General features: G+C 31.3%; 1 protein-coding gene across 3 annotated transcripts in view; it reads right to left on the bottom strand.

The window, feature by feature from the left end:
- LOC143231752 (E3 ubiquitin-protein ligase Nedd-4-like) overlaps nt 1-15,977 on the bottom strand; it is a 57,788-nt gene that overhangs the window by 19,693 nt on the left and 22,118 nt on the right. For 2 of the 3 annotated variants that reach the window (XM_076466393.1, XM_076466395.1), the window contains 7 exons: nt 12,802-12,852; nt 12,088-12,225; nt 11,709-11,807; nt 8,481-8,535; nt 6,822-6,880; nt 2,192-2,257; nt 64-293 (listed from right to left, as the gene is read on the bottom strand). In XM_076466393.1, the coding sequence (XP_076322508.1) occupies nt 64-293; nt 2,192-2,257; nt 6,822-6,880; nt 8,481-8,535; nt 11,709-11,807; nt 12,088-12,225; nt 12,802-12,852 (698 nt within the window). The remainder of the gene's footprint in view (nt 1-63; nt 294-2,191; nt 2,258-6,821; nt 6,881-8,480; nt 8,536-11,708; nt 11,808-12,087; nt 12,226-12,801; nt 12,853-15,977) is intronic. The other variant, XM_076466394.1, reaches the window with a different exon arrangement.

Below are 15,977 nucleotides of genomic sequence, written 5' to 3'. Positions count from 1 at the left end.
CCAGTGTCCACCCTAAAGAAAGAAAAAACAAAACTTGTTACATAACCACAAACAGATACTTACGCAGCCGAGTATTCAAATAGACCATAATAAGGATTAAACATCTCCCGAGAAAGCAGAAAGAACATCTCCCGAGATGCACCTCCATAATCCAACACTTCTTCTCCATCAAATTCAATCCACAGTTTAGTTTTTAACAAGTCTACACGGGAAACACTGGATACAATGCGGTAGGCATCTTCCAAAATACTGCTGCGAGAAACTTTGATCTCAAACTTGTTTGGAACATTGCTCTATTAGAGAGACAAGCAAGATATGTTGTAGAGTGCCAGTATTTAGACTGGTGGCTAACATTTTCAATAATAAATTTATTCAAACCAGAAACATAAGGTAACTCAACAAGAGACAGGTTACAATTAAGTACAAGAAACTCCCCTACTAAAAGCCATCTCAAAACATTGTACCTTCTAATAATTATTCAGCACAAAATATTTGTTATAATCTCTTGTGGACATCTGAATAACATAAAATGAATTAATTTTATTATCTTGTCTTTGAAGTCCAACTGATTTAAGCCAGAAATTCCATCTCATGAGGATGCCAAACATTCATGTTTAACATGAAACAAGTTTAAATGTTAGAGAACAAGACATATTTACCATATGTGCATAATGTGCTTATATAGTTACTTAATGTTGAGAAACCAGGCACAAGTAGTCCATTTACTTACTTCAGATCATAACAACTGTTGTTCATGAAACTAATCATGTAAATACCACCTTGACCACTACATCAGACATCTTTCTGCCACCTTTTAAGTCTTGATATTAAATGAAAAGCCTCATCGCTATAAGACACGGAATATTTGGTGTGATTTCACACATTATTAGATCTCACTTTAACTTGTAATACTCTTTCAATACAGTAAGCTCCTGGTGTGATTTCACACATTATTAGATCTCACTTTAAATTGTAATACTGTTTCAATACAGTAAGCTCCTGGTGTGATTTCACACATTATTAGATCTCACTTTAAATTGTAATACTGTTTCAATACAGTAAGCTCCTGGTGTGATTTCACACATTATTAGATCTCACTTTAACTTGTAATACTGTTTCAATACAGTAAGCTCCTGGTGTGATTTCACACATTATTAGATCTCACTTTAACTTGTAATACTGTTTCAATACAGTAAGCTCCTGGTGTGATTTCACACATTATTAGATCTCACTTTAACTTGTAATACTGTTTCAATACAGTAAGCTCCTGGTGTGATTTCACACATTATTAGATCTCACTTTAACTTGTAATACTGTTTCAATACAGTCAGCTCCAATTAAATCTCAAAGTTTTACTCATGACTTGACAGAACTTCACGTTTACCTCTCTATCACTCACACAATAACTGTTGTATTAATGATCAGTGAAGACAAACCTACAACTGCAGCAAGGTCTGTAAGGTGACAACTTAACAGGAGACATCAGTTTTAGTAATACTACACACAACCCTTATGATCTAATAAACTTTGTGACAACTTAACGTCAGAACCACTTGTATGGTCTGACATAGTTTTAGTAATATTAGATATCACTTGTAAGATCAAATAAACTCTATAGCAGCTTAATAGCAGAAACAGCCTGTAAGGTTTAATCTAATAAACTCTATAACAACTTAATACAAGACACCCTCTGTGAGATCTAATAAACTTTGTAACAACTTACCACTAGACACCACCTGTAAGTAAGATTTTAGAAAATCTTGTACCAGGGTATCCACACAAGACAAGACAATAAAGAACTGCAGGGTAAATTTATAGCAACACAGTAAATCACTATCAATGAACAATGACAACTTAAGATTTACTCTGTGAACAAATATACTGTTCCTGATCATGTTTAATGTTGATATATAAATTATATATGACATGAAGAACTGAATAGTGACCAACCACACCCATCCGGTGTATCGTTTTTTCTCAGTGACTATCACAAAACACCATGAGCACATTTAAACCTAACATTGTTTTTTGTGACCAGAAAAATATACCTTGCATACAAATTTTGTATTTAGGAAATCTGAATTGTCTCCAGTAATGCAAGTTTTAAACACAAAATTATAAAAACAAACTAACACTTAACTCAAACATTGTAAGTTAAAAAAACACCAGAACAAAATTAATTTTAACCTACTGGTTTAGGAAGTTTGTTTTTTAAATATTCATACTTCTGTTTGTAATCTCGAGAATATGGCACAGCCTGTAAAAATAAAAATTTTATAAAGGTTTAGACAAGCTGCTATGTTTAACTATATTATACCTTTTGTCTCTAAATACATTTTAACATCATTATAAAAAAACTAAAACAATTTTTTAAAAATAAATTAGGACATTTTATCTCTTCCATAGTACAAATGTAAATTAGGACATTTTATCTATTCCATAGTACAAATGTAAATTATGCTCGAATCATTGTTGCTTTTATTTAGATAAATTTCACAAACCTATTTAAAAGTTTCAGAAAAAAAATATAACTGCAGTGATATTTTAATTTTCTGTAGTATTCCAATGTTATATATTTTTGACATCTAGTGTCCAAGGAACTGAAATTAATTTTTAATATTTTACTGTAACAACAGTGATTAACCACTATTTCAAACATTAACTCTTTACACCCATAATGTTTCACACATTCTCATGGAATTATTTTCATGATTTCCAAATAATTATCACTATACTCACAAAATTTCAATTTCCTTAATTCTGTTTCTTTCTTTTACCACCAGGGATACCCATATGAGTAAATAGCCTCCTCCCTGTTTAACACTTTGCATCAATCTTCCAATGGTTAAATTGGGATTTTTAGCTGGACATTACAAGTGTCCACTTAGGTTTAGGGAGTTAATTTTCATAATTATAGTGAAATTTTTAAACAACACAGACCAAAATTTATCAGTACTTTTAGCATTTATCCAGATTGTTACAAAAAATCAAATATTATTTAAAACACTCATCCAGATTGTTCCAAACAACATTAATTATTTAAAACAGGAGTCACCAAACTGTTTTGGACAAGAGCTGGGAGATAGATTATTTTAGGCTTGCAGGCCAGAGGCACCATGGTAAAATTAAGTACGGATGCGTACCTAATCAGAATACATCACTAATTTATTTCTCATAGGAGCACATATTGAAAATATTTAAAATGCACAATCATCTTATTTTATCATTAGTGAGAAGTATGAAACTGGTGTTTTTCTGACAATATTACACTAAAGTGAGGTTCAAAGTTAGTGTTTTCTATCAATCATCAAAAGTGACTACAAATGTTCATCACATAAGGATCACTGTAACTATTAGGTTGAGGAATAATTCGTGAGTGTTTTTAAATAATTTCATTCAAGCATTACATGCAAGACTATACAATACTTCAATGCATGAACACATTACACCCAAAACATTTATTATGATACTTTATTTCATGTAATACCTAGGTATATAGTATGCATTGTTTTAAATGAAATTGCAAGAAATTAAATGTGAAAAGCAGATGGTGTCGAAAATGCTCGATTTTGTCCACTTGACAGTCCATTTAATGAGCTGAAAATGAAAGCAAAAATTAAAGACATATGAAAATCAAACACACCATCTATTAGAGCAAAAAATTATCTACCAAATGACATGAAATATTTTGTGAAAGTGTTTCATTTATGAATATATTTGTTTAACTTGAAAAAACGCTCATGTATTATTCCTCAACCCAATAGATTTCATGTACTTCATCTCTGAAAATGTCTTTTCACAGAAATAAATAGTGCCAAAAACTGAAATGAATCCACGAGCAAAGTTTTTTTAAATGAAAATACTGATCACTTGGAAGGCAGTTATAGAACTCTGTCAGTTTCCCTTATTTGTATTTGTCCTTCAACCTGCATCAAGATTAGAAAAACATTCCCTTCAAGTGTAGTTTCAGGTCAGAAAGGATACATTGTACAACCCTGCATGAGGATGGGGAGCCCACTACATTGTACAACCCTGCATGAGGATGGGGAGCCCACTACATTGTACAACCCTGCATGAGGATGGGGAGCCCACTTCTTGCTTGACCACATGGAAAGTGTGTGAAGCAACTCCTTATCAGCTGGGACTCAAGAAGAATTAGTTTTCACCAAAATGCTTTCCCCTCAGTGTACATATTGCATGTATGTGCAGTTTTGTTTTGCAATCTAAGATTCAATTCACTCAGGTACATAGTCGAGTCCACAGAAAAATCAATTCACTCAGGTACATAGTCAAGTCTACGGAAAAAGCTAATTTCCAGAGCCATTCACTGTTTGTGAGTAATAGTTAAGGGCAGGTCTTTTTATTTAAGAAAACCTCAACCTCAGGTCTAAGCTAACAAAATCACGACATAATCTCACAGCCAACCCATAGAACTGTAGTAGGGCAAGTCGAAATGCGTCGCTCCATCTCTGCCAAACATTAATGGAACTGACAATGGTTGAAACCATGAGAGTGAATGAAGTTCATTGTTGAAACTGCAGGTTCCATGAAACATGAAATATTTCACACAGTGCCTGCTGATGAATAATGCAGTGAAGAACCAGAGGCTGGGAACAACCCACACTTTCAACAGCTTTGTAAATTTGCCCAATTAAACCTTTTCCTGCACCACAGATATTTTTGCCATCATCTGTTGTAATGCACTTTAACCACTGATATTCCAGTTTGTACCGACTTAGTGATTTTTCAATCTCTTGGAAAATGTCCTCATCTGTGGATGTTCCGTGCATACTGTGCACAGAAGCTAATTCTTCAGTCACTTCAAAATTAATATTGACTGCATAAATAAACAACAGCAAATGTGATGTGTTGGATACATCAAATTCTTTGGCATTGTCTTTCTGCTGAAACACAATATTGCTTTCAACATTCTCGACAACTGTATTCACTGAAAGTCTTAAACAAGTAAACTTTTTTCTGGACACATTTCTTCGGCTACTTCAAACATACTTAATTTAATTAGCTCACCATCAGTAAATGGTTTTCCTGATTGGCTAACAGGTAATTTAATTAGCTCACCATCAGTAAATGGTTTTCCTTGATTGGCTAACAGGTAATTTTATTAGCTCACCATCAGTAAATGGTTTTCCTTGATTGGCTAACAGGTAATTTTATTAACTCACCATCAGTAAATAGTTTTCCTTGATTGGCTGACAGGTAATTTAAACAGCTCACCATCAGTAAATGGTTTTTCTTGATTGGCTAACAGGTAATTTAAACAGCTCACTATCAGTAAATGGTTTTCCTTGATTGGCTAACAGGTAATTTTAATAGCTCACCATCAGTAAATGGTTTTCCTTGATTGGCTAACAGGTAATTTTAATAGCTCACCATCAGTAAATGGTTTTCCTTGATTGGCTAACAGGTAATTTAAATAGCTCACCATCAGTAAATGGTTTTCCTTGATTGGCTAACAGGTAATTTAAATAGCTCACCATCAGTAAATGGTTTTCCTTGATTGGCTAACAGGTAATTTTAATAGCTCACCATCAGTAAATGGTTTTCCTTGATTGGCTTACAGCTCACCATCAGTAAATGGTTTTCCTTGATTGGCTAACAGGTAATTTAAACAGCTCACCATCAGTAAATGGTTTTCCTTGATTGGCTAACAGGTAATTTAAACAGCTCACCATCAGTAAATGGTTTTCCTTGATTGGCTAACAGGTACACCATTTGGAAAATTGCTCTTGTTGCAGCTTCTTTCTCGTTTTTCTTCCTCTTAAATACAAACTTTTGTGATGATAAGTTATGTTTCGAATTTGTCTGAAAGTAGCTCTTCTGTGAACTGAGAATAGTTTAATGAGTGACTGGTTTGGTAACATCTACGAATGTTGTATTCTTTTAGCACTGCAATAGTCTCATTGCATATTAAGCACAACACTTTGTTACGTGATTCAATAATGTAGCAGTCCACACTCCATTGTTATTTAAAAACACAACATTCCAATTCAACTTTTCCCTTCTTTCCTTGTCCTGACATAAAAACTCTGAATACCTATAAACTTGAACATAAAGTAAACAGCAGCATTCACCAACACGCCCTGAAGTACACGAAGCAGGCGTGGGAAGAAATGCACTGCTTCAGGGCACTGGGATCAATAAGTGAGATGATGCAATACTAAGCATTGTGACATTTTCTAGCAAAGAGAAAAGTGTATTGCACCTAGATTGGCTTTTGCTCAATTACATTTGATTTTTTGATTTTTATATAATTACAAAGTAAAATTATAATGATATTATTATGTCATTTTATTACTTTAATGAGTTGTTGGCTGGCTGTATCACAACTAGATTGACTTTTGCTCAATTATGTTTTATTTTTTGTTTTTATAATATTAAAAAATTATATTATTACTTTAATAAATAAACTGTTGGTGGACTGGATAATCCAAGGTCACAGGCTATAGTTTGGTGACCCCCAATTTAAAACATTCCATACTTTTAGCATTCAATACGATTGTTTCAAACAATATTTATCATTGAAAACATTCAACATGATTGTTCCAAACAATATTTATTATTTAAAACATTCCATACTTTTAGGATTCCTCAAGACTGTACCATAAAAATCTATTGTTTATTGTCACAATGTTAACATATTAAAAAGTTTGATTGTAAGTTTATCAGTAATGCTTAAATATATCTGTCGGAAGAAAAAACAAAGAAATATAAGCTACATTGAATTATTATTATTAAACAAATTTGCCTTTTCTGTCAATACATCTGATACATCAAGTTAAAAAAGTCCTAGATATACTTACTGGTCCAGCAATATTTGGGTTGCTAAGTCGAGGATCCTCCCATTGTGTTGTTCTGGTATCTGGTATAAACATTTTATTATAAAAAAAAAACTGGTAAGTAAAATAATTAGAGACAGTTTGTTTCACATGAAACATAAATAATACAAGTGTATGACTAACAATTAAGGTTAACCACATGACTACCATCACTCCACACATTTCATTAAGAACAATGAACAATAATGGGAGTGCTTTGATTGTTGAGTTCAATTTTTTTTTTCCCATAGAGCCACAATATCAAAGTATTTGGAAGTGAACATAAGAAACAATTCAATGTTTCCAATACCTAATTCTCTTTACATCTGCAATGCTTCAGCTAATTGCCCTATTCTTATGTAAGTCTGCTCTCCAAGACAAAGTATTTTAATTACATTGTAAAATATTATACCTAAAAAGAAGCATTGTACAAAATGTTTGAAACCAAAAGTTAAATATCAATATAGAATCTAACTGTAAAGAGAAATTCTTATTCACATCAGATATTCATAAAAATATATACTGTCCATCTTGATTTGGAACCAATAATCCTAGAGGGAAGACAACTAGTCATATTCAGCAGAGGGAGGAGTCCAAACAAACCCCCACTCCTGCCGGACTTCTGCTCACCTATGAATATCTATTTTTTCCTTTCTTCAATGATGGTCTCTTGTTATATAATTGCTTTTGTAACATTGTGCATATAGGAAGAAACAAACAGCATTTTAATACTGAAAGAAAAAAGAACCTATACTTCCAGACCTGGCTACAGGCTTGCCCAGTACACACAGGAACACATACTTGAATTTCATAGTACACCTATGACCCCAAATTGTCTCTCAGTACATTTTTGCAGTATTTAGTTTTAGATCCTCAGATTAGCAAACCAGGCACAATAATCACCGGGACATACACAGCCAGGTAAATTCTAATCACATTACACACGTTAATGTTTACTTTGTAAAAAAAAACAACAGTAAAACTTTAATGATGCAACAAATGTTCAGATAACAACGTTTATAAATTAATTACCATAGTAACACAACAAATTATATGAACACTTAATCATCTGTTTATCATGCTGTTTCAACATGAAAATTCCAAGAGATTAAAATGAACTGGAAAAATAATTTAAACAAAACAAAAAACTGACAAATCACAATGTCTGAATAAACTGTTGTTGTTTTTTATACTTACACTGATTTAGAAGAAAAGTTACATCATGAATAATAGCCATCAATGAGGTTTAACCTACTTATCAAAAGGCAGTTTTAAACCTAACCACAATCTACACACATTGTAATTTACTATTTGCAATATAGACATTAGAAATAACAGTGTTAAGAGTTTAGAATGTTAGTTTAACAATGTACACTTTTAGTTTTTCCTTTTTACATTCATTTCTAGATGTTAGTGATTGGAAAAACCCTACAATATAAAACACACATCATATCTTTATTTTAATTACAAAAAAACAAACAATAAAATAATTAAAGTTTATGATGTGTTGATAGACAATAGGCTTAATTACAATAAAATAATTAAAGTTTACAATGTGATGATAGATAATAGGCTTAATTACAATAAAATAATTAAAGTTTACAATGTGATGACAGATAATAGGTTTAAATTATTAACACTTACTATGATCAATAAAAAATATACGACCATCAGTGTGTACCCTTTCTTCCCATCCTTCCTGTAATTCAACAAAAGTAAATTTTAAAATAAACATTCAATTTATTATATTCCTCACAACCTGATACAACTTCTGTAAGCTTTCCGAGAACTTTACTTAAGCCAGGAAATAAAGTAATTTAATTGCATGAAGTGTTAAACACAAAAGGCTCTGCCTATAGCAGGTACTGAAATATGACTCGTAGTATTGTAAACCATCAGATTTACTGTCAAACCACAGAAAAACTAATTACATAAAACATACTGATATGTACATCTTTGTGATTCAGTAACACATTTTTTCAAATTCGTCTTGGATTACTTTCAAACCTTATTTTTCACTTAGTTAGATTACACAGGTCTGCAAATTTAAACTTCATAAAAGTTGTTTTGGGTTTAATAATGAAATTTACATAATTCAGTTGTGCAGATATCAAAAATAATAATAATGAAATTTACATAATTCAGTTGTGCAGATATCAAAAACAATAATGAAATTTACATAATTCAGTTGTGCAATATCAAAAATAATAATGAAATTTACATAATTCAGTTGTGCAGATTCAAAAATAATAATAATGAAATTTACATAATTCAGTTGTGCAGATATCAAAAATAATAATAATGAAATTTACATAATTCAGTTGTGCAGATATCAAAAATAATAATGAAATTTACATAATTCAGTTGTGCAATATCAAAAATAATAATGAAATTTACATAATTCAGTTGTGCAATATCAAAAATAATAATAATGAAATTTACATAATTCAGTTGTGCAGATATCAAAAATAATAATGAAATTTACATAATTCAGTTGTGCAATATCAAAAATAATAATGAAATTTACATAATTCAGTTGTGCAATATCAAAAATAATAATAATGAAATTTACATAATTCAGTTGTGCAGATATCAAAAATAATAATAATGAAATTTACATAATTCAGTTGTGCAATATCAAAAATAATAATAATGAAATTTACATAATTCAGTTGTGGAATATCAAAAATAATAATGAAATTTACATAATTCAGTTGTGCAATATCAAAAATAATAATGAAATATACATAATTCAGTTGTGCAATATCAAAAATAATATTAATAATGAAATTTACATAATTCAGTTGTGCAGATATCAAAAATAATAATAATGAAATTTACATAATTCAGTTGTGCAATATGAAAAATAATAATGAAATATACATAATTCAGTTGTGCAGATATCAAAAATAATAATAATGAAATTTACATAATTCAGTTGTGCAGATATCAAAAATAATAATGAAATTTACATAATTCAGTTGTGCAGATATCAAAAAAATAATAATGAAATTTACATAATTCAGTTGTGCAGATATCAAAAATAATAATAATGAAATTTACATAATTCAGTTGTGCAGATATCAAAAATAATAATAATGAAATTTACATAATTCAGTTGTACAAATATCAAAAATTATAATGAAATTTACATAATTTAGTTGTGCAGATATCAAAAATAATATTCTATTTACAATCAAGAAAAAATTCACTTATTTTATTTAACAACATTTTTATTGTTTGTTAAGAAAATACAAACCAGAGAAAAAGGAAGAACATTTGATAAAAATAAATATACATCTTCATTCATTCAGATGTTTTTAAAAAGAAACACATGTCTTTTACTCTTAAAACTACATGTTGTGGTCTTTCTTTTATGTATTGGATTTAGAGTAACACATTTCAATGACTAGCAACATCAGCCATTGTACTATTGTTTCACCTTTCCTGATACCTCTCCTCTCCATTTTGCTGACATCTTCATGAAATCTTTCCAGATGTTTCAGGTTGAAAACATTCCCCACCATCATTTCTATTAATATCATGTACAGAATCAAGTCTACTATGGAGTAGGTACATCATGTCCAACAGGTCTTATGGCAGATTGTGGTACATCATGTCCACGAGCAACAGGTCTTATGGCAGATTGTGGTACATCATGTCCACGAGCAACAGGTCTTATGGCAGATTGTGGTACATCATGTCCACGAGCAACAGGTCTTATGGCAGATTGTGGTACATCATGTTCACGAGCAACAGGTCTTATGGCAGATTGTGGTACATCATGTCCACGAGCAACAGGTCTTATGGCAGATTGTGGTACATCATGTCCATGAGCAACAGGTCTTATGGCAGATTGTGGTACATCATGTCCACAAGCAACAGGTCTTATGGCAGATTGTAGTGGATAAGAAATTTCTTTCTATTTCTAGTGTTGTAGTCTGACATATATTGGAAAAAAATAGCAGTCATCTCTGTGGTTTCTAGGCTCATGCTAAACCAATGGAATTCCAAATGGGAAAGACATTTTGTTACCTTTATTCTATTCTATCAACTCTTTGACACAAATGGTATAAACTTTGTGCAAATCTTATGATTTGTCTTGGTCCCCCAAGGTTTCTTCCAAAATATGCATAATGTTCTTTTTTTGACAAATTCTGTAATGTTCTGTCTTTGTTTCTTTACAATGAATTTACACAAATATAACAAATAAATAACACTGAAAAAATAATGTCAAAGTGCATGCACAATGAAATGGTATGTCATGTGGCCTGTTAACTGTTTATATACTAGAGGTGTGTATCTTGTGGGTTCTAGAATGACCGATGAGACTTGCTTTGCAACTGGTCTAGAGCAATCTATAGCCAATGAATATACGATGTTTTGTGTAAAATCTATACATGATGGAGATAAACTGATATTATTTTCATATCCAGCAAACAGGAATTACTGTATAACATGTACAAATTTCAAGACAAGAAAACCACTGTAGGCCTGTGTTACTCATACCATGCGAATAATGAAGTTAGTGTTCAAAATAAAACGTACCTTTACCATTGCCTGATAAGTGTAATTTTAAAACCAAAACTATTTAATAATTATAAAATTAAAAACAGAGAATATTTCTTCCACATAAGGTATACACATTTCAAAAATAGTTTAAAAATATTATTTGTATTTTAAAATATTACTTCAATCAAATTCACAAAATATCAAAATTTATGATCACTTTACCAATACAAGTCTGAAATTATCATTAATACTTATTACTAATAACATGTAACTTCATGTAAATAATAAGGTCAGTTTTGTAACCTTGTCATTTCATGTATTAAACTTAGCAAGGTTTAGTAATGTTATCAAACTACTAACCGGTAATGGACCCAAATCATCCACACTTTCAAACTTAGGTTTGTTTGGGATGCTGTTCTGATTTGGGAAAGAGCTGGGTCTGCCAGTCCGAGGATCGACCTAAATATTTTAAAACTTAGCTCATCTTTGTATTCATCACAACATTTCATCTAAAAATCCACGTATTTAATTTGTTCATAATTTACCTCAACATTCTTATTCAAAGCCATTACTCTTGAAAATTACATACAGCTACAAAACATTAAGTGTTAAATAATACACAAACTTGTAACTGTTTGAACATCTCTCCTGTATTATGAAAAAATGAGGGATAACACATCTTAATATAATTAATGAAATTACATGAGTAGTTATCAAATTTATTATGACACAAACAAACCCAAGTAGTAGCTTTTGAATTATGGTCAATGAAGAACACTCGTCCACTTGGAGCAACCTGCATGGTCCATCCCGCAGGGAGACCTTCTGAAGAAATCTGAAATGCTGCCAACTGCTGAACCACATTATCAGGTATTGGCTAGAAGAACAGACCACAACAGTTTTATTCTAAAGATTGGCTAGAAGAACAGACCACAACAGTTTTATTCTAAAGATTGGCTAGAAGAACAGACCACAACAGTTTCATTCTAAAGATTGGCTAGAAGAACAGACCACAACAGTTTTATTCTAAAGATTGGCTAGAAGAACAGACCACAACAGTTTTATTCTAAAGATTGGCTAGAAGAACAGACCACAACAGTTTTATTCTAAAGATTGGCTAGAAGAACAGACCACAACAGTTTTATTCTAAAGATTGGCTAGAAGAACAGACCACAACAGTTTTATTCTAAAGATTGGCTAGAAGAACAGACCACAACAGTTTTATTCTAAAGATTGGCTAGAAGAACAGACCACAACAGTTTTATTCTAAAGATTGGCTAGAAGAACAGACCACAACAGTTTTATTCTAAAGATTGGCTAGAAGAACAGACCACAACAGTTTTATTCTAAAGATAGTCAGAGTCATAAAAACTCTTTCATAACTGCAATACACTTTTGATCTCTTGATAATATGATAAAATATATTATAGTTCTACCTAATCCAGACACTCACCTCTGAGTGTCGCCTGTTTGTTTGGGACTCTGCTTGTTGAGATTCCAAAATCTATTTTTAAACAAAAGAAGCCATCAGCTCATATATGCAAACAGACAGACACGTGTAACAATATGATGCCATGCACTGTACACCCTGAATTTTTAGAACTAAAAAAAGCAGCGTTTGTAACAGATAACATGAACAACATTCTAGCTTTCAGTCTCTCGAGAATGTAGGAAGTTATGAAGATTATTTCTGCGAGTGTCCTCAAAATGGTACTAAGTTACATAATAACGTATTACACAACAGTGCACTTCTTGTCCATGTAATATTTTACATAATAACGTATTACACAACAGTGCACTTCTTGTCCATGTAATATTTTACATAATAACGTATTACACAACAGTGCACTTCTTGTCCATGTAATATTTTACATAATAACGATACACAACAGTGCACTTCTTGTCCATGTAATATTTTACATAATAGCGTGATTACACAACAGTGCACTTCTTGTCCATGTAATATTTTACATAATAACGTGATACACAACAGTGCACTTCTTGTCCATGTAATATTTTACATAATAACGTGATACACAACAGTGCACTTCTTGTCCATGTAATATTTTACATAATAACGTGATACACAACAGTGCACTTCTTGTCCATGTAATATTTTACATAATAACGTGATACACAACAGTGCACTTCTTGTCCATGTAATATTTTACATAATAACGTGATACACAACAGTGCACTTCTTGTCCATGTAATATTTTACATAATAACGTGATAACAACAGTGCTTCTTGTATGTAATATTTTACATAATAACGCAACTTCTTGTCCATGTAATATTTTACATAATAACGTGATACAACAACTTCTTGTCCAGTAATATTTTACATAATTCTTGTCCTTGTCCATGTAATATTTTACATAATAACGTATTACACAACAGTGCACTTCTTGTCCATGTAATATTTTACATAATAACGTGATTACACAACAGTGCACTTCTTGTCCATGTAATATTTTACATAATAGCGTGATACACAACAGTGCACTTCTTGTCCATGTAATATTTTACATAATAACGTGTTACACAACAGTGCACTTCTTGTCCATGTAATATTTTACATAATAACGTGTTACACAACAGTGCACTTCTTGTCCATGTAATATTTTACATAATAACGTGATTACACAACAGTGCACTTCTTGTCCATGTAATATTTTACATAATAGCGTGATTACACAACAGTGCACTTCTTGTCCATGTAATATTTTACATAATAGCGTATTACACAACAGTACTTCTTGTCCAGTAATATTTTACATAATCGTGTCCACTTCTTGTCCATGTAATATTTTACATAATAGCGTATTACACAACAGTTGCACTTCTTGTCCGTATGTAATATTTTACATAATAACGTGATACACAACAGTGCACTTCTTGTCCATGTAATATTTTACATAATAACGTGTTACACAACAGTGCACTTCTTGTCCATGTAATATTTTACATAATAACGTGTTACACAACAGTGCACTTCTTGTCCATGTAATATTTTACATAATAACGTGATTACACAACAGTGCACTTCTTGTCCATGTAATATTTTACATAATGGCGATACACAACAGTGCACTTCTTGTCCATGTAATATTTTACATAATAACGTGATTACACAACAGTGCACTTCTTGTCCATGTAATATTTTACATAATAACGTGATTACACAACAGTGCACTTCTTGTCCATGTAATATTTTACATAATAACGTATACACAACAGTGCACTTCTTGTCCATGTAATATTTTACATAATAACGATTACACAACAGTGCACTTCTTGTCCATGTAATATTTTACATAATAACGTGATTACACAACAGTGCACTTCTTGTCCATGTAATATTTTACATAATAACGTGATTACACAACAGTGCACTTCTTGTCCATGTAATATTTTACATAATAACGTGATTACACAACAGTGCACTTCTTGTCCATGTAATATTTTACATAATAACGTGTTACACAACAGTGCACTTCTTGTCCATGTAATATTTTACATAATAACGTGATACACAACAGTGCACTTCTTGTCCATGTAATATTTTACATAATAACGTATTACACAACAGTGCACTTCTTGTCCATGTAATATTTTACATAATAACGTATTACACAACAGTGCACTTCTTGTCCATGTAATATTTTACATAATAACGTATTACACAACAGTGCACTTCTTGTCCATGTAATATTTTACATAATAACGTGATTACACAACAGTGCACTTCTTGTCCATGTAATATTTTACATAATAACGTATTACACAACAGTGCACTTCTTGTCCATGTAATATTTTACATAATAACGTGATTACACAACAGTCCATGTAACTTCTTGTCCATGTAATATTTTACATAATAACGATTACACAACAGTGCACTTCTTGTCCATGTAATATTTTACATAATAACGTGATTACACAACAGTGCACTTCTTGTCCATGTAATATTTTACATAATAACGTGATTACACAACAGTGCACTTCTTGTCCATGTAATATTTTACATAATAACGTGATTACACAACAGTGCACTTCTTGTCCATGTAATATTTTACATAATAACGTGATTACACAACAGTGCACTTCTTGTCCATGTAATATTTTACATAATAACGTATTACACAACAGTGCACTTCTTGTCCATGTAATATTTTACATAATAACGTATTACACAACAGTCTTGTCCATGTAATATTTTACATAATAACGTATTACACAACAGTGCACTTCTTGTCCATGTAATATTTTACATAATAACGTGATACACAACAGTGCACTTCTTGTCCATGTAATATTTTACATAATAACGTATTACACAACAGTGCACTTCTTGTCCATGTAATATTTTACATAATAACGTATTACACAACAGTGCACTTCTTGTCCATGTAATATTTTACATAATAACGTATTACACAACAGTGCACTTCTTGTCCATGTAATATTTTACATAATAACGTATTACACAACAGTGCACTTCTTGTCCATGTAATATTTTATATCAAACTTAACCATTCTAGTAGCTTGACTTTAACTTCATGCAACTTGATTTCTAACAAATAATGTATAGAAGATAACTTGATCTAGTTCAAATTGAAAGAATGA

Source organism: Tachypleus tridentatus, chromosome 11 (genome assembly GCF_004210375.1).
Source record: "Tachypleus tridentatus isolate NWPU-2018 chromosome 11, ASM421037v1, whole genome shotgun sequence".
In the NCBI taxonomy this organism is placed as follows: domain Eukaryota; kingdom Metazoa; phylum Arthropoda; class Merostomata; order Xiphosura; family Limulidae; genus Tachypleus; species Tachypleus tridentatus.
The sequence above is the reverse complement of the archived record's forward strand: the minus strand, read 5'-3'. Positions and strand labels throughout refer to the sequence as shown.